Source organism: Macaca nemestrina, chromosome 10 (genome assembly GCF_043159975.1).
Source record: "Macaca nemestrina isolate mMacNem1 chromosome 10, mMacNem.hap1, whole genome shotgun sequence".
Classification (NCBI taxonomy): Eukaryota; Metazoa; Chordata; class Mammalia; order Primates; family Cercopithecidae; genus Macaca; species Macaca nemestrina.
This window is the reverse complement of record NC_092134.1, coordinates 41,997,807-42,018,321: the sequence shown is the minus strand read 5'-3', so window position 1 is coordinate 42,018,321 and position 20,515 is coordinate 41,997,807. Positions and strand designations below refer to the sequence as shown.

The 20,515-nt window shown below is 34.6% G+C and overlaps 1 protein-coding gene across 3 annotated transcripts in view; it reads right to left on the bottom strand.

Moving 5' to 3' along the window:
• Positions 1–200: 200 nt before the first annotated feature.
• The window catches only part of LOC105483740 (decorin), a 37,401-nt gene continuing 17,086 nt past the window's right edge, over positions 201–20,515 (bottom strand). For all 3 annotated transcript variants that reach the window (XM_011744719.2, XM_011744720.2, XM_011744718.2), the window contains exons 3-8: positions 19,401–19,513; positions 13,461–13,674; positions 12,230–12,343; positions 8,019–8,112; positions 6,587–6,725; positions 201–1,198 (exon numbers count right to left, since the gene is read on the bottom strand). In XM_011744719.2, coding sequence (XP_011743021.1) covers positions 1,004–1,198; positions 6,587–6,725; positions 8,019–8,112; positions 12,230–12,343; positions 13,461–13,674; positions 19,401–19,513 — 869 coding nt within the window. In that variant the 3' untranslated portion in view covers positions 201–1,003. The remainder of the gene's footprint in view (positions 1,199–6,586; positions 6,726–8,018; positions 8,113–12,229; positions 12,344–13,460; positions 13,675–19,400; positions 19,514–20,515) is intronic.

Here is a 20,515-nt window from a genome sequence, read left to right as displayed (position 1 = left end):
CTTATTAATTGTTGATAGCACAAATGTACAATTTGATAAATGTCTACTCGAAGTAAATCATCCCTAGACTTATTAAATTGTCTACATTGGTAGCTGTTTCTAAATTCTACAGAAAACATTTCTAACATTGGTGGTTTAACTAAAGAAAATACTTATGTCTAATACATCTAGTAATTGTAGAAATGTTCAGTCTGATTACATGAAGTCACATCATAGTTTTAATATTTATTTAGCAGAGGAGTAAAATGAAACATCAGTTCTCTAGACCAATCAGGAAATGTATGCTTTGTGCTTTATAAGCTTACATTGAACATAGATGATGTAAGTTACCATACTCAAATGTAAGACAGAGAGAGGTAGAAGAAATAGCTGAGAACTTGAAAAGATATACTGTTATTGTCAACAAAGCAATGTCTTCTCTCTTCATAAAATTGTGTTTAGGGAATATTAACAATTAAGCTTGTATACAATAGTAATTTTGAATGTATTTTTAAATTTATTTTTTCAAAATAATGACATTACCAAAAATTTTACATAGCCTGTATTGAATTCACACATTCAAATGAGGCTTACCAGTAATAATGGGGATTAATACAGAGCTAGTGTTTGGCATTTGACTTTATCTCAAAGGAGCTAACTGCTCAATGAATTACAGAAGACTCATACTCTTTTTATTTTTTTCTGGAAATTCAAAAAGAAAAGCTTTACTAAATATTGACATATATATTTACTCCAAATTTTACATTTAGTGAAATAAGAATATCTCTAATAGCTCAGTTAACATCAACAGAAAGCTTCAAAAGATGATCTGAAAATGGCAGGCAAAATTTCTTTTTATTGTAGGCAATTACTTAAACTGGAAATTTGGCTTTATGCATAATAAGTCATGTGGGTAAAACATCCACATTGCAGTTAGGTTTCCAGTATCTAGCTTTTATTTATTTTTTAGCAATGACATTAACAAGATTTTGCCAGGTTATAAAAATGAGGGCTTTCTTGAGAATTACTTATAGTTTCCGAGTTGAATGGCAGAGCGCACGTAGACACATCTGAAGGTGGATGGCTGTATCTCCCAGTACTGGACCGGGTTGCTGAAAAGACTCACACCTGAATAAGAAGCCTTTTTGGTATTGTGTCCAGGTGGGCAGAAGTCACTTGATCCAACTACAGAGATATTGTTGTTATGAAGGTAGACAACCTACAACATGAAACAACAGAAGATAGTTATCATTCTCTAAATATGTTGAGGCCCTTCAGGTAAATATTTTATTTTTTTTTTATTATTTTTTAATCCTTCACTTTTTTTTTGAGATGGAGTCTTGCTTTGTCACCCAGGCTGGAGTGCAGTGGCGTGACCTCAGTGCCTTGCAGCCTCTGCCTCCCAGGTTGAAGCTATTCTCCTGCCTCAGCCTCCTGAGTGGCTGGGACTACAGGCACACACCACCATGACTGGCTAATTTTTGTTTTTAGTAGAGATGGGTTTTTACCATGTTGGCCAGGCTGGTCTCGAACTTCTGACTTCAAGTGATCCAGTCACCTCAGCCTCCCAAAGTGCTTGGATTACAGGCATGAGCCACTGCAACCGGCCCCACTTTGAATAACTGACTACTTCTCAGATTAAACTTTTGATTTCTCCCTTCCTTTTGAAAATTTGTTTTTCCCTTCTTTGGTCTTGTCTTCCTCATCTCAGTAAATGGCATGCCAATCATTTCAGATGCTCAGGCTGTATACATTGTCATTATCCTTGAGCCCCAGTTCCCTTATGCTCTTTACATAATCAACAACAAATCTTGCTAGCTCAGCCTTCAAAATGTACACTTAATCTAGTTCTTCTCTCCATGTCTACTCCTACAGCCTTGTCGAAGTCATCATTGTTTCCTTCCAAATGATTGAAGTTGCCCTGATTATTCTTCCTGCTTCCCCTTTTGCCTTCCGAAATTTTATCCTTTTTTTTAAAGCTCTAAGAGCAATTGCTTTAAAAAGTAAACCAAATTATATGTTCTTTGCCTCAGAACTCCAGTGGTTTCCCATCTCATGCAGAATAATAAAATCTAAAGTTCTCAAAGGGGTCTACAAATCCTACATGTTCTGACATCCTTCTACTCTGACCTCCTCTTCTCTTACTGTACAAGTCAATCATCTGGTCTACTTGCTGCTCTTCTAATGCACAAAGCATGATCTCTTCTTAAGTTGTCAACACCATTAACTCAACCTGGCATAATTTCTAAGGTGTCTGCAAGGCTTCCTGCCTCATGTAATTCACTTTTTCTTACCAGACAGACCTTCCCTGACCACCCCATTCTGTCATTCTCTGCGGCAGAATTACATTTCTGCATTTTTCTTCATAGCATTATCAATATATAGCATATTATGCTGATTTACTATTGTTTGTTTCTCTCCTCTAGAGTAAAAGCTCCATGAGACAGGAATGGTTCTGCTCATTTATGGCTGTATCTCCAGTACTAGAACAGAGCAGGTGTTCAATAAATATGTGTTGAAGGAATAAATGTTATTTCATATATCAGGTCTACATGACTATATTGGGTCTACATGAAATATTATGTTTTCAGGGCAAAAAATATATATAAACCTTTTAACAAAATTATATAGAACAAGAAAGTGCTGTGTAGTGAAAAAGAAAAAGAGAGCGTAAAGTACAGGAATTGAAATAAAGAATCAGGAATTCCAAGAAATTCTGAAATATTTAAATACCACAGCATTTAGAATAAATAGACCTAGGAAGTTTTAACAAACATGTATTCTACATAATACATTTTACTTGATGAATACAGTGCAATAAAATCAATCAGAGATTTTTTTCTGAATTATGTTTTACAATCATGTTTAAGATAATGGTAATTTGTCCATAGATTTTCTTAGGTTCACTAAATACCAGACTTATACAAAGAATGTTAGAAATGAGTTTACACTTCACTTTGTGGATATAAGTTCTGTAGGTCAAGAAGCAACTTCTCTGAAATCATACAAGCGAGGTTAAAATATAACACTAAGACAACAAGGTCTTAAGTGAGCTATGAAACCTATGAAGTACTCCCTTAAAAAAATAACTTGAAAGTCTAGGCGTGGTGGCTTATGTCTGTAATCTCAGCACTTTGGGAGGTTGAGGTGGGTGGATCACAAGGTCAGGAGTTCAAGACCAGCCTGACCAACATGGTGAAACCCCGTTTCTACTAAAAATACAAAAATTAGCCAGGCATGGCGGCGCATGCCTATAATCTCAGCTACTCGGGAGGCTGATGCAGGAGAATTGCTTGAACCTGAGAGGCGGAGGTTGCAGTGAGCTGAGATCGTGCCATTGCATGCAGTCCAGCCTAGGTGACAGAGCGAGAGACTGTCTCAAACAAACAAACAAAAAATCTGAAATATTTGCTCTACCCACTAGGACATTCACATTCATGTACTGGTGAAAATGGCTTTGTTTCTGTAAGGGCTTAAAAGTAGATGTCATATAAAAACAGGAAAACAAGGAATATTAAAGTGAAAGCAACACTTATATGCATGGTTTGTGATTCTCATCTTTTGGAAGTTTCTTGTTGTCATTTACCATCCTCTATATTCCAGTAGTGATTAACAACTAAAGGAAGGGGTGTTTGGTGAGCATTTATGGTTAATCTTGAAAGTGAGAGAAGAAAATATCAAGACATAAGTATTAGTCTGTGTAGGGCAAAATAGAAGTAGATTCCAAACTCATTCTATGGGGTCAATATTTTCTAAGACCAAAGCCACACAAAATTCATCATAAGAAAAAAAATGTAATCAAATCTCTCATGAATATGGACAAAAAATCTCTAACAAAATGTTAGGAAGCTACATTTCACAACATATAAAATGATTTTATACTATGCGACCAAAAATGATTTATCTCAGGGTTGTAAAATTGGTTTAACATATGAAAATCAAAGTAATATCAATGTAATACACTATATCAAAAATATAAAGGCCAAAACTCGCATGATTATCTCAATAGACGCAGGAAAAACATGTAAGAAAAAAAAAACATTCATAAGAAATGTTTTCAGTAAACTAGAAATAGAAGGGAACTTCCTCAACTTGATAAAGAGCATCTACAGAAGACCTGTGGCTAACATCGTAACTAATGGTAAAACGAATGCCCCCTCCTCCTAAACTAACAAATAGGGCAAAGATGTTTAATTTCATCACCTTTATGCAACATTGCGCTGGAGATTCCAGCCAATGCAATGGGTGGGTTGTAGGGGAGGGGGGACCTAAAAGAATCCAAATAAAATAACTAAAGCTGTCTATTTGCAAATAATATATCCTAAATATTGAATATCCAAAGGAACTCACAAAAATTACTGCAACTAAAAACAAATTTGGGATAGTACCAGGATAGCTCAATATATAAACATCAATTGTATTTTTATACATTAGCAGCAAACAAATAAAAAAGATTAACAACGCAAAACAGGCTGGGCGCGGTGGCTCACGCCTGTAATCCCAGCACTTTGGGAGGCCGAGACGGGCAGATCACGAGGTCAGGAAATCGAGACCATCCTGGCTAACACGGTGAAACCCCATTTCTACTAAAATACAAAAAAAAATTAGCCGGGCGCAGTGGCAGGCTCCTGTAGTCCCAGCTACTCGGGAGGCTGAGGCAGGAGAAAGGCGTAAACCCGGGAGGCGAAGCTTGCAGTGAGCGGAGATCGCGCCACTGCACTCCAGCCTGGGCGACAGAGCGAGACTCCATCTCAAAACAAAAAACAAGCAAACAAACAAAAAGCAATTCAAAACAGCATCAAAAAGAATGAAAAAAAATGAATGTAGTAAAAGAATTGCAAGACATGTATGCTAAAGATGACAAAAACTGTTGAGAAAAAGAAAAGAAGATGTAAATAACCCTTGTTTGTGACTTGGAAGACTCAATTATTATTAAGATAGTAATTCTTTCCAATGATCTGTAGATTCAAAACAATACCTTTCAAAGCTTTACAAGAATATTTTTCCAGAAATGAAAAAGTTGATCATAAAATTGATACGGAATGCAAAGGAACCAAAATAGCCAAAATAACTGAAAAAAAAGAAAAAAGTTGGAGAACCTACATTTTCTAATTTCAAAACTTAACCAAAAGCTACAGTAATTGAAAGGTATAATACTGTCATATGACTAGACATATAGATAAATGTAATAGAACTGAAAGTCCAGAAGTAAACCCTTACATTTATGATCAAGTGATTTTCAACAGATAAGACAATTCATTGGAGAAAGAATATTATTTCCAGCAAATGACATTGGGACAATTGCTATCCACATACAGACAATGAATTAGACTCATATCATATACTAGGATTATCTCAAAATTAGATTATAAAACCAAAGTTTTATAAAATTATAAAATTTATAGATGTTAAAGAATTCTCAGAATCTACACAAAACTGTGGTCTATGAAACAAACAAAAATGATAAAATAGATTAATGATTCCCTGTGGCTGGAGATGACATATTATCTCACACCAGTCAGTATGGTGATTATTAAAAAGTCAGGAAACAGTAGATGCTGATGAGGCTGTGGAGAAATAGGAATGCTTTTACATTGTTAGTGAGAGTGTAAATTAGTTCAACCATTGTGAAAGACAGTGTAGCAATACCTCAAGGATCTAGAACAAGAAATACCATTTGACCCAGCAATCCCGTTACTGGGTATATACCCAAAGGAATATAAATCATTCTACTATAAAGACACATGCACACATATATTTATTGCAGCACTATTTACAATAGCAAAAACATGGAACCAATGCAAATGTCCATCAATGATAGACTGGATAAAGAAAATGTGATACATATACACCATGGAATACTATGCAGTCATAAAAAGGAATGAGATCATGTCCTTTGCAGGGACATGAATGAAACTAAAAGCCATTATCCTCAGCAAACTAACACAGGAACAGAAAACTAAATATTGCATGTTCTCACTCATCAGTGGAAGTTGAACATTGAGAACACAGGGACACAGAGGGTAACAAAACACACAATAGGGTGTAGGGGGTGATGGGGGGAACTTAGAGGACAGGTCAATAGGGGCAGCAAACCACCATGGCACATGTATACCTGTGTAACAAACTTGCACATTCTGTAAATGTATCTCTTTTTTTTTAGAGGAAATAAAGAAAAATGATGAGGCCATGCTAAAAAGAGGCAGGAACTAGACCATAGAAGCTCTTCCCAGTCAATTCTTGAATAATTTGAAAACTAAAATTAATAATGATGGTGAAAAAAAAATTTTGATTTTACTTGTGGCTTCAAACTCCCCCTACTCACTATGGCACCACCACCACCACCCCCCCTACTGAAAAAAATCAGCATTACAAAAGACTCTAAGTTTCATCTCCATATTTTTAAATCAAAAACTTTATTGAAATCTAGCTAATGTAAGTTGTGCTTCTTGATTTAATTTTTTATGGTATTTTGTCATAGAAATTCTAACTAAGACACTCTGAAAAAGAAATTCTAAGAAGAGCTTCCTGCCTCCTAGCATCCTATAAGTGGGGTAGGAGTCTTGCTCTCTGGATATTCCTCACATAAGCAGTGGCTTTGCATTACCTGGATGTACTTATGCTCTGCCAGCCCACCAGGTACTCTGGTAAGCTTGTTGTTGTCCAAGTGAAGCTCCCTCAGATGAGGCGTGTTGGCCAGAGAGCCATTGTCGACAACAGAGATGCTGTTGAAACTCAATCCCAACCTGCAACAGAAAGCAGAAATGAAAGCAAACACCACACATGGATGCCTTTCTTACATGCATTGTGTAATTAATCAAGTCTATAGGAAAGGACATTTTTTGTTTCTGTACTTAACTGTTCCCAGTTCTTGGAGTGCTTTCTCCAACCTCTCCGAGCCCGGACAAAGTCCATGTATTGTTAAAGTCTCGGCTCGAAGTCACTCTCTTTGAGATTCATCTGACAGAACGTGATTGGACATAGTCTCCTATTCCTTACAATATCCTAAGTTATTAATATTATTAGAACATAATATTCCTAATAATTTATTTTTTAAAACCGTTCACTTATTCAAATATTTATTTGTAAATATTTAATAAACAAATGTTCTTGAAAACTTATTATGTGCATGATATTATGTTAGGCACTGTGAGGGACAGAGGTCTCATGGATCAAAAACCACTTTTCCCATCAAAGAATAATTTACCTAGTAAAGGAGTTGATTATACACACACACACACGCACATATATAAATATATATATTCAAAGATATATTTTATATTTATTTATCCACCATGAAATGTATATATAAAAACAGGAGTGAGTAAATCTGGCATGATACTGTGCTTCTCTGTAGGGACAGTCAGCAATATATACACATAAAAAATAACATAGTGTTCCTTGAAGACAAATGAAAACGTTTGCCAGATTGAAGTTATGTTTGAAACCAGGACAAGTACTAGTATCATTTATTTTTTTAAAAAATCATTAAGAAGGGCCAGCAAAAACAACAACAACAAAAGCTTTTCTTTTGTTGATCTACATTAAATGTCCAGAGATATTTTATTTTAAACTTTTCAGAGAAGAGAGGGTTAGAGAATCTCATAACTATTAAAATAGTAATTTGTGTGATGCTCAATATTTCTCTGTCTTGGTAGATTTCATTTTAATGTATATTCAAATTCTGGAAACTGTGTTATAATTTACTTAACCTTCTGTTTGATGCAACTAAGTTAGAACATATTAAATGCAACATACTGATTTAATCACACACTTTGTGTATAAAACATAACTAATCTATAAACAGTGTAGTATTAACAAAATGTGAAGCTGATTTTGGTGGTTTTAGTAAGTGTACTATTTCATGGGCTTCTTCTCAAGAAATCATTAGATATGCTGAAGTTTGAGATTATTAGAAAAAACAGCAGCAGCGAAAATATAGTACAGTCAAAAATCAGTCATCATATTTGTAATTCTTATCATATAAGCACTAATATACCTAGCCATTGTTCTGATAGAATGTAATGAAAGATTATTACTTAGCCAAATTATTCAGTCCTTTCAGGCTAGCTGCATCAACTCTGCTGATTTTGTTGCCATCAAGATGTAATTCAGTAAGGGAAGGAGGAAGACCTGGAATGTGAAGTTGAAGATGTTAAATTAGCAGATAAACATTGTAAGTATGGAATGTGGACAGACTTAAAGAAGACATATGCCATCAATTTTCTAAAAGATACACGGTTTCAAAGAATCAGTTTTACTTATCTTTTCTTTCATCCCTTTTATAATAATGTGTGCTTTTGGAAGGAGTGGAAACCCTTACTATTTTTCTCTAGGTTGACTTTAACAAAAATCTGGATTATTTTTATCATGTAGTCGATTTTTGTTCTTGGAATAGAAGAACTGAAGTCAATGCTGAGTCTCATTATTCTCTTCTACCTTTGTTAATGGGCTAAAATTGACATTGATAAAAGATAGTAACTGTAGAGTGGTAAGGTCACTATTCGAACCGTAATGAAGAGATTACGTATAAATCAAACCCATATACAAACTGAATTGTCTATTTCATTAATGAGCATCATTAAAAATTAACACTGATATGCTGTGCTGCTCTTAGCCTTAATTAACTTTTCCATAAAAACATCAAATACCTCTGCAAAATGTCTGTGTAGAAACAGCTAACATTTACTCATGCCTATTAAATCCAGAATGTTTATGCAGGAGGAATGGAGAGGTCTATAATCAAGTGATCTACCATATGTGGAACACTTGGGGGAATAATTTCAGATCCAAAGTACCCACTAAACCTCTAGATAGTACTTGCATGGCTGTAATTTCCAAAGATTGAGTATTATAAATATAAAAGTTTAAATATTTTATTTTCATTTCCTCCTAGCGTCTGAGGATGTATTATATTTTATACAGCTTTTAAAATAGCATATTGTTCCACTTAATAGCAATAGATACAGAGAAAATAGCAAATTGGTTACGTGTAGAAAGAGCATCTGATTGGCAGAAAGTCTTGGCTATTTGTCTATAAAGACACAGAATTGAAAAACCGTAGGTTTCATTTTCTCTAAAATTTTTATCACATCACACTGAATTCTGTTAACACTGTCCATTTAATAGAATAGTTTAGTCCATATTTGACTTGAAAATGTTTCTTAGTTTCCTATGGTAGCATATTTTGTGTGGTAGCTGCTAGGAAAAGGAACATCTATTTATTGTATGTCTGTTACTCACCGAACATTGACCTTGGCACTTTCCCTACCTCAAATCCTTTAAGCCTCTCAAAATATAAACTATTGGTCACTCATCCCCTTTCACAGATAAAGAAATAAGACTCAAAGTTACAAATTTTGTAGATTATCTTTCTATTAGGTAGGGAATGTAATATGCTTATAGATGGCAAAAAAGAAGTTAAAATAGCATGTTCTTAACTGGAGGAAATGAAATAACAAGTACATTTTTCTTATAAATAAATATTAGGAAATCACAATCACTCTGGGAATGAGGGATTTCAACCACTTGATTCTCCTGAGAATAAACAAATATGCTTTTAAATACCCCCATAGTAGAGCAAGTGTGTATATAACAGAGCAAGTTTAATACACGCCCTTTCTTCTCTATCACCATGAAGATATGTGTATTTTTTAATGCATTGCCTCTAGGACACCAATTGCTATAACATCCATCACCCTTACTTAGTTTCAAAGTGGCTCCCTTTTTGGGATGTCAGTTTCTCAAATGTAAAGTTATAGTTAGGAAGAAGTTTGACCATGGGAGAAAACTTTGCCAAGGTTTGAGATAGACAAATTTATAAAGTGCATCATTAGCTTCTGCCACTGTAGCATTGAGTTAAAGAACCCATACTCTAGTTCTTTTATTTATTTATTCATTTATTTTAAATTTTCTTTTTTCTTTTCCTTTTTTAAGATAAAATATATTGAGGTTTATATTGGGCCAAGTACTTGCGTGTACATTACGAGCCTTACGTCTACATAGTAATCCTCACAATAATCCTAGTAGATAGGTGTTACTAATAGCTCCATGTAACAGATAACAAACCTGAGGTTATAGAAATGCAGAATAATTATCCTAAAGTCACAGTACAACTAAATGACTGAGTTAGGTCTCTCACCCAGGTTGGTCTAAGAGTATGATTTTTATAGTCTCTACACTACTTTCTACTGCCTTTCCATTTCCATGAGTGATGGGAGAAAATATCACCAGGAGGTTGCTGATATTCAGGCATAAGTATCCCAGCCTAAGCAAGGTGGAATCATGTATTAGGTAGGCGTTAACGATGAATAGAATGGAGGACTTAATATGCCAACACAGCGAAATAGTTAAACACACGAGTTCTGACATCAGCACCACACAATTCCATCTCTGCCACTTCCTAACTCTAAGAACTTAATTATAATTGTCTTTACCTGTTTAAGCCTCATTTTCCACTTTTATGAAACGGGAATGATAACACTACTATATAGGGATGTTGTAAGAATCATATAAAAGACTCCATGACAAGCATTTGGCATGATACACGGAACTAAATACATGCTTAATAAATTGTAGTTACTTAACTTTTCTATTAAGTGGTGGTAAATAAAAGCAAGCCATAAATGATGAGGAAAGAATACCTGGGATAGATAGAAGACACAGCAAAGTAAAGGAAAAGAGATCATGAAATGATAAAAGGTATGAGTGAAGGATATTTTGGAGCATGCATTAAGAGGGACAGCAAAGTCTGAGACTGTGCTAAATGTAAGTCATCTGGCTGCATGAAATAAATTTCAGCAAGAATTTTAGCAAGATCTATCTATCTAATCTCTCTCTCTCTCTCTAAATCCCCAATTTATATCTATCTGAGATATAAATATTTCATTCCTGCACTGGGGATAGCAAAAGATCACTTGTTACATGCAACAAATTGGAGATTCAACATGAAAGTGCTTTATAAATTATAAATCAGTCTTTATCATCTACGTATCTACCTATCCCAGTAGTTGCTACTAAGGAAGTCAAAAGCATGCTGTGTATTCAAAAGACTAGGGATAGGGCAAGGGGTGGTAAGAAAGCATCCTATGGAATATGTACTTTCAGGAGTCAAAATTTCTATAAAAGAACAATAAAGCACAACTGATGTTTTCTGTGGCCAAATGCCTACATTTTTGTAGGCACTCAAGAACAAGGCATCTAAGTTGAGAAAGGGACAGACTGAGGGTAAAACTAGAGAATATAGAGGGCTTTTGTGAGACTGAAAAACCAAGAGTAGGGATGATGTGCAAGTTAGAGGAATTTTTTTATTGGTGGTTTGATGCCTTTTCTAATTCACAAAGACTGGTTTTTGTGCCTCTCCTGGGAATCCCTTGGAACAATGAAATTACCCTTGTGGCTATGTGGTCATTGCTGTGTATTTGTCTGGCTTGGTTTTAGATAGTAAGCTCCTAAAGGCATGTAGCATATCCTATTCCCTTCCCTGTCTTAAGTGTGTGGTACATCGCCTACACATACTGATTGTTCAGAACATTTTTAATTCATAATAGAGAGTTATATTAATTCCCTACTTATCTATATCCCAAATATTTCTCTAATTATTTATTTAACTTTAAAACAACTTGATGAAGTGGACAGCAGTATTATTTCCACTTGACAGATAAAGAGATAGAGGACAAATGAATAACTTTTTCAAAGTCTTTGAACAATTTGATGATGATTTGGGCTCCAGCAAACTGACTCCAAAATCTACACTCTTCACAAGACACAACTACCACTATCATTCAGATATTAATAACTGGAAAAAAAATTCCCCAAGGTATTGCAGACCCAAGGTGAAAATTGGATTAATTTCAGAGGTACTCCCATATATCTTTTTTTTTTTAAAAAAACACCAAGGCATGTTAATTTTTTAAATAAATATACTTTTTCTTTGTGATTTCACAATATCGTAAAATCACTGTGCATTAAGCTGTGTCTTAGAGTAGACATTAACAGGAGTCTACCCATCTCTACAGTGAGCCTGGATGGCCCAGTAGCCCCAGACTGAATCACTGGATGTAACACTAGCAGTAATAGAGAATTTGCTGGAAATGTAAACACTGGATGAAACACTAACAGTAATAGAGAATTTGTTGGAAATAAGGTTGGTCCCTTAAGTGACAATTCAAGTTTCCACAAGATTTTTTTTTTTTTAATTAAAGTCTTTGAATTTAAATTTTTCAAAATGTTTTGGAGAATCTTCTATCACCTTGAGGAATGCTGGTGATATTGGTATCAGCAATGCGGATGTAGGAGAGCTTCTTCATTCCCTGGAAAGCCCCATTTTCAATTCCTGAGCTCTTCAGCGGATTGGTGCCCAGTTCTACAAATGTAATAAGAGGAAGGTTTTTAGAGGAAATTCTAGGATATCACTAGTCACTGTAGGTCACTGTAGTATCTGTTTCAGCAAGCAATCTATAAAGAAATAGGGATTAATATCAACTTGACTAAAAAACAAAAGTGAAATTAAAGGGCATGCTCCTCAGGAGAATAGCAAAATGGGATAAAAATTTCCCTTATTAAAACAAACAAAAGCCAAACCAACAATGGCTTATGAAAAAGACTATCAGTGAAAGCAATAACAATAAAATTATTTAAGATGAATACACAGGTTTGCCCAGAAATCAACTAAAGCAAGTTTACAATTCCCATCTTATGTTATTACTTTCCTAAGGTATTTTAAAATTTTGTTAAAGAATTTCAATCTAGCATTTTATAAGTCAATAATAAAATTACAATTTTTACTATATGTTTAGTGAAACATTATAACTTTTGTTTTGTTTTGTTTCGTTTTGTTTTGAGACATAGTTTTGCTCTGTCGCCCAGGCTGGAGTACAGTGGCGCGATCTCAGCTCACTGCAAGCTCCGCCTACCGGGTTCACGCAATTCTCCTGCCTCTGCCTCCCTAGTAGCTGGAACTACAGGCCCCCGCAACCACTAATTTTTTGTATTTGTAGTAGAGACGGGTTTTCACCGTGTTAGCCAGGATGGTCTCGATCTCCTGACCTCGTGATCCGCCTGCTCCAGCTTTCCAAAGTGCTGGGACTACAGGCGTGAGCCACCACACCCAGCCATAACATATTTTTAAAGCAAATGATTTATGAGTGTTTAGAATACAACAGGTCCCCAAAATGAAAAGGTATCTAAAAATATCTCTAGTTAAGCACCATTTAAACTCATTTTTGCATATTGTGCGTGTGGTAGGGTAACTTCAGCCCTAGAGTTTTCTCCGTATTCTCAGATACTCAAGGACAGATATAAAAGCATCACTGTAAGGTCCAGATTCAAAATCCCAATTTCTCTTGTCCCTGCTCTTAAAAATCACATAGGCTCCAGGCGTGTAGGTCATAGCTGATTTACCTTACTGCACCTAAAACCCAGTTGAAATCTCTTAAAGTAAAACGTGAGTTTTGGTCTTAAAGTTATAAAAATGTCTGTACCTATGACAATCATCTGGTTCAGTCCATTGAAAGTAGTTTTTCGCACTTTGGTGATCTCATTCTCATGGGCACGCAGCTCCTGAAGAGTTTTGGGCATTTTTTCTGGCAATTCCTTCAGCTGATTCTTGGACAGATAAAGTCGTTCCAACTTCACCAAAGGTGTAAATGCTCCAGGGCTAATTTTGCTAATTTTATTGTTGACAAGAATCAATGCCTGTAGGTAGTGAAGAAAAACATCTTAGATCCAAAACCTTCCACATACATGTAAAATGAGTGCATGTTTGTTCATTCCATTCATTAGGGATAGCAGAGAAATCTAAAAAATTGCAAGAAATCGGAGAAAAAATTAAGTAAGTATTAGTTCTTTACTTAAGAAGTGTATAGGCCAGATGTGGTGGCTCACGCCTGTAATCCCAGCACTTTGGGAGGCCAAGGTGGACGGATCACTTGAGGCCAGGAGTTCGAGACAAGCCTGGCCAGCATGGAAAAACCCCATCTGTACCAAAAATACAAAAATTAGCTGGGCGTGGTGGTGTGTGCCTGTAGTCTCAGCTACTTGGGAGGCTGAGACAGGAGGATCGCTTGAGCCCGGGAGGCAGAGGTTGCAATGAGCCGAGATTGCACCACTGCCCTCCAGCCTTGGTGACGGGGAGAGACTATCTCAAAAAAAAAAAAAAAAAAGTATAATATCAGGACCTGAAAATCAGGAATGAAGAGGAGGGAAATGTAATAAGATGTATAATATGTCCATAAACATACATGCACCCTACACACACAGACATGTACGTATGTATATGTACATGTATATATGTATGTAATTTTTAAATAATAAATACTCCTAACAATTGAAATGACCCAAGATACCTGAAAATAATCAATGCCACAGACATCCATCCTGCAGTCAGGTTTTAAATCTAAAAGTCCATCTTCATTGATTGTGATCACGGATTCCGCAACAAAAGGATGATACCAATTTATGCTATCATCAGCAATGCAAGGAACTAAACTTCTTCTGCAGCCTTGCAATATTTGATATTATCTTTCTTAAGAGTATGACCAAAATAATATCATGCTGTAGTTCATTGCTTTTCTATTTCCTTGTCCTTTAAAAAGGTTAAGCTATTTTTTTTATTTTCCTACCATTTATTGTATTTTTTGGAGAGAGGAGATTGCTTGATCAGAAATACTTCTCGTTTATTAAATTTTAATATATTTTAATAATTGATTTAGAGAATAAAGATACGGTCAATATGACACAGAGAGCCTTAACATATTTTTCTCCTGATTTTTTTTTTTTTTTGCCTTTTTTATGTGTAAAGATTTTATATGACAAATAAGTTAATATTTTGGGTAATTATTTATTTTTATTTCTGAGTTCTCCTTATATAAGAAATTACCTCTAATTTATTGTTACTATGCTTATAACAATTGTTAGGCCTATTTTTGGACTATTTTATTCTTTTTCAATTATCTGTATGTCTAAGAAAACCACTTATGATTCAAGCCACTTTGTTAACTAATTATGAGGAACTTAAAATAACTTATTAAGGTCGAAATTTACATTTTCAATTGTAGCATATGTTTTACATATATCAGAATGTGGAGGGGCAGAAGGGGACCTGTAACAGGAAAGCGAGTATTTTTAGTCTCAGAAATGCAAGAATGTTTTCTAAAGGTAATAGCTGATTAATTAATGTATGTATCTCCTCATATAGTCCACATTACTCAATGAATTAAACATTCTTATTAAGTAATATAATCTTTTAACTAATCCTGAAAGATACACTGGTTGATTGATACAAAATCCTAACACGTTGCAATTAATAACCAAAAGTTCAAAAACCTGTGGCAGTTAAGGTCATAAAACAGTTGACATTAATAAACACAAATCAGGGAAAAGCCAGTGCAAGCTGAGTGGAGTGAGGTGACATATATCATTACAAGACATTCAAAATTGTGGATGCCTAATGAAAATCGCAAAGGAGATATTCAATTCTTATCCATGGAGGAAAATTTTGAAAGTGTGATGTAATTAAATGTATTAAACATGATCTGAAAAATCTGTATTATGTTAAATGTTTTTAAAATCTGACTTTTAATATCATTTTTTTTTTCTCCAAAGTCATTTATGTAGGGATTACACTGTACCAAATATTGTTCTAAGGTCTTTTTTGGTGACTGTTATATTTATAGGTGATTATTAGTGCACATACTCAAGCCAGAATTCTGAGTTTAGAATCTCAAGCTCTGAGTCTTACTTGGCCTGTGACTATGAGCAAGTAACTTAACCTTTCTGTGCCCGTTTAAAGGACATATCAAGTGTGACTACCTCATAAGAATAGTTATAAGAATTAAATAAGTTAATGTATATAAGGTACTAAGAACAGTGCCTAGTATATATAGTAACTGCTAAACAAGTGTTTGCTTTTGCTCAGTCTTTGACAATTTCTGTTGATTTTTAACTAAGAAAAGTTCCTTACTCAACTTATTAAGCTTCAATTCAAAGAAAATATAGTAAATGTTGGCGTTACCACACTTAATTTTCCATCATTTTATAGAACAATTATGTAGCTTTTCCTACTATATATAGGTATAAAATTACTCTTATGCAACATGTACCACTCATAATGAAGCACATACAGGGAACATGATTCTGTTAAATTCTTTCTATTTTAATCCTTGCTAAATTTTCATTTCTCTCCTTCCTTAAGTGTGGCTTTGCTAGCTGAAATTATAATGTTTATTTGCAAAATAACAAGGACAGAAAGGATCGTGAATGAAAGAGTAAGAGAAAAATAGCTGTTTAACATCCTCTGAATGGTTGAAGGCTCTAATGAACTCTCTTTATTCATCTGATGTATACTTTGAAGTAGAAAGAAAGAGATTGTCAAGATGATGGCTGCTTAAAAACATAGAAGGAGACTTGGGAAAAGAAAGAACACATTATTACAAATGCCAGATTTAATAAGAATGTCACGGACACTAGATGTCACTTATTTAAGGATATAAAGGGTTTTTTTTAAAATATTCAGATTATACTTAAATGTACAGGAAGTTGAGATGAGAGTAAGAATGTTTCATCCTTTAAAAAAGTAGCTAAACGGCAAACTTACGCAAATAAAAGTTTTAAAAATATTTTAGTAATCTAAATTTAGTAATATTCATTTTTTATGGTCTCCTTTTTAAACTTATGTCAACAGTAGCTTAAACAGTCATTGACAAACTTTGCTGGTTTCACCATCAGCTCATTCCCAGTGAAACCTTAAGGTGAAGGCAGGGAATTAGTGAATAAGTTTCTAATCGGCGGAGAGACCCAAAGGTCGCAACCTCCAGTTTGTCCTTTTCCTCCATTGTTTCAGCTGTTTCTTTCACTCTAGCCAACTTGTATTTTTATTTATCTGCTTATTTTCTTCTGCCTTTGCTTTCTTCTTGTACAGAAAGTCCTTTTCTCTTTGCCTTTCAAACTTCTGCTGATCATCTAACATTCCTTCCTCGCATATTCTCTCAAAACTGTGTCTGGTAATTGGATAAATAATGATGCCTAATTTTTCCTTTTACTTTATGTCTTTAACACTCACTACTTATATCATATTGTGCTTATATTGTTGGACACATCAATAAATTGATCATGGGACTGTTTTATCTATCAATTTTTTTTTTTTTTTTCTGAGATGAAGTCTCACTCTGTCGTCCAGGCTGGAGTGCAGTGGCGCGATCTCGACTCACTGCAACCTCCGCCTCCCGGATTCAAGTGATTCTCCTGCCTCGGACTCCCGAGTAGCTTGGAATACAAGAGCGCGCCACCATGCCCAGCTAATTTTTTATTTTTAGTGGAGACGGGGTTTCACCAAGTTGGCCAGAATGGTCTTGATCTCTTGACCTTGTGATCCGCCCACTTTGGCCTCCCAAAGTGCTGGGATTACAGGTGTGAGCCACTGTGCCCTGCCTTTCTGCATTTTTTAAATGATTCCTTGTACAGTCTTAAAATTTTAGAAACAAAAAATTCTCTTCCTTTAAAAAAATCTGGTATATTTTCTTCTAATGGCTAAATGTTAACTGCTTTTCCCATCTTGGTTGTTGGAAAGTTTGTACTAAATGGTATCTTCATTATACTAACTGTAATAATTATGACAAGTTTATTCTATTTTATATTATGTTATTTCCCTTGTATCTATATTTTTTATGCTTATGTATATCAGATGATTTATATTTATACTTTACTAAGTAGTGCCTATTCTCATGATATATCCTCCTCAATTATCTTCTGTAATGACTAAAATAAATAACTAGATATGAAATTACAGTTTGGTATGTCTATGTTCCCAACATTAAGAATGTATTCCTATGACATTCATTATATGAAGCTGTGAACTCTAATCTTCACAGGCAGGTAAAAAATCATTAGGTAAGTCTCTCTATTTTCTGAAAATTCTGATTCTTTAAATTTTATTTTTAATGTTGAATAAAAATCTGCTTCTCTAAAATTTCTGCTCACTAGGACGATTCTGTCATCTGGCAGTTGAAGCAAGTAAATACAATCATTTTTGTTCAACATGGCCCTTCAAATGTGCCATTAGTGACCCTCCACACTCAGTTTAGACATCCACCTCTCCATCCACTGTGCCTGTGAGACCTAATTTCTAGATTCTTTATCTCCATGGTCGTCCTTCTCTAGATGTTCTTTAATGCATTTCTTAAAATGCCAAGAACCAGACTCAGTACTTTAGAGTGGTCTACCAGAATGGAAGTAGACACGGTGAGATTTCTAGAGTATCTATTTTGGACATTGAGGTCTGGTTTAGTTATATTTCATGTGCCCTCATGTTTTGAGGGAAGACCATGTCACACTCATCCTACAGATAGAGAGCTCGGTAAGAAAATGCATTTTATAGTGATTCTGGTGTTCGATGTGAATAAACGATTCATTTACTCTTACAGAAGGTTGTCTTAGCAAGGCTTATCTCTATTTTATTGGGTTGGTCATTTCCCTTGTATAGTATATCCTCTCCCAACTACCACTATATTCATTCTTTGCACTTTTTGGCCCTTCCTCATGTCCTGGGAAGCTGACCTCTGGGGAATGCATTAATCAAATGCCCTTGTCTTTTCATCCGAAGTAGATTCAACCATAGGGGACACAGGCAGGAAATTAAGAAGTGAAACTATAGCTCCCCACCTCTCCCATGGCTCTGAGACCCTCAAATTCTTCTAGATCTTTGTGGGACTGGGTGCCTCACAGTGCCTTGTTGGGTTCCCACACCCCTTTGCAAATAGAGGTTTCAATAACATCCCTTCCATGAAACCCCTTTGTGAGTGGCTTCTCTTTTCTAATGAAATCCTGACTGATAGACTGAATATTATGATAGGGTAGAGAGGTAAGAGAAAACTAAAATAAACATACAGATAAGGACACAGCATGCATAATCCTAACTATAAAGCAAGAAACATACATATGAAGACAGAATTATATTTTACTAAATAAAATATGAATAATTATCTTTTTTTCACTTGATTCCAATCTTTGAGATTTTAGAACATCATTCATACCTCTCTTAGAAAATGCATGGAAACAGACAAAAGAAACAAAGAAATAAAATAATACTAGGATCAATCCATTTTGTGTTTTGTTCCACTATTAAAATACAATTTAATTTGAAAGACAATTTTTATTCCCGAAAACGTGAGAGAGAATTAAGATCTAAAGTATTTTTATGAATAAAATACCTAAGATATATGGGGTATATGTATAAAAGGCTGGGTAAATTGTTAGTGGTTAATGAATATGATGCTTTGCTTCCCTACCACTGCTAAAAATGTGAGGTTAATAAACACTAATGTGCTTCTTTGTTGGTGCATAGTACTCTTGGCCTTATCTAGGTGGTGCTTTGAAAAATACCTTGAGTCCTATCTTATTGTGATTTAAAAATAAACAGTTCTTACGTGAAGGTTCTTCAGGTTCTTAAAGTCTCCATCTTTGATTTCAGTTATTTTGTTGTTTTGCAGGTCTAGCAGAGTTGTGTCAGGGGGAAGATCCTTTGGCACTTTGTCCAGACCTGGCATAAGAGTAATAGGAGTGTGTGGTGAGTTGAAGGGACACATGGCTACAGAATCACACAGTATATATTTACCAAAAAATTAATGTTGTGATGATCATATTAACAACAACAATTCTTCTTCTAAGAATTGCATTTATTGTAGGGTAAAATTTTTGCTTTATCTTTTGCAATCAAGTCAAATGACTTTTTGTATTTAATAATAAACTCAACATGATATTTTCCTCATGGAATTACTCCTCTGCATTAGGGGAACATTTGTGTTTCATTAGGGTGTGGCTCAAATCTATATATTTTACCTCTTTCTTGTTGTACTGAAAAGTAGTTATTTTGATAAGTAGTCAGCATAAGTGATTTGTAAATCAATACATTTTTACATAAATAACGTGTCAATAATTACTGTAGCCAAATCATCAGTAATAAAGATCTTTTTGATAAACCTAACCCTGTCACAGATCTACAGTTAAAATTATATAAACGTATAATCAACTTGTGGCAGGATCTTGAAAATTTATCCAACATTTTGGGATAATGGTTCTTTTAGTTTTCATTAGAATGCCAAAATAATGTTAATTTCAGTTAATATTTTATGACCAATAGATATATGGCTACTTAGAATGAAATAAATTTGGTAGTATGACATATCTTACATTAATTTTATGAAGCATTACTTTTGGACTTTAGATTTTGGTCTAACTGACTGAATTATTGTTTTTAGGTTGCAAATGTAAATTCATTGAATAATCAAATGGTCCATGGTATTAAGAAATATTTTAATAGTCATTCAGCTAGTCATATAAGGATGAACCAGAGTTATACAAAAGGCAATTATTTTGAATAAATCATTGAGAATCATAACGGAGAAAAATATTTTAAAAGGCCGTTTGCTTTTCATTTTTCCATTGTTTCATATTGAAGTAGGACATTAAGTAAAAATTTGATGTTCTATTAACTCAAATTAATGTGATCATTTCTGTATTTTAAGACTGCATGACATAAATC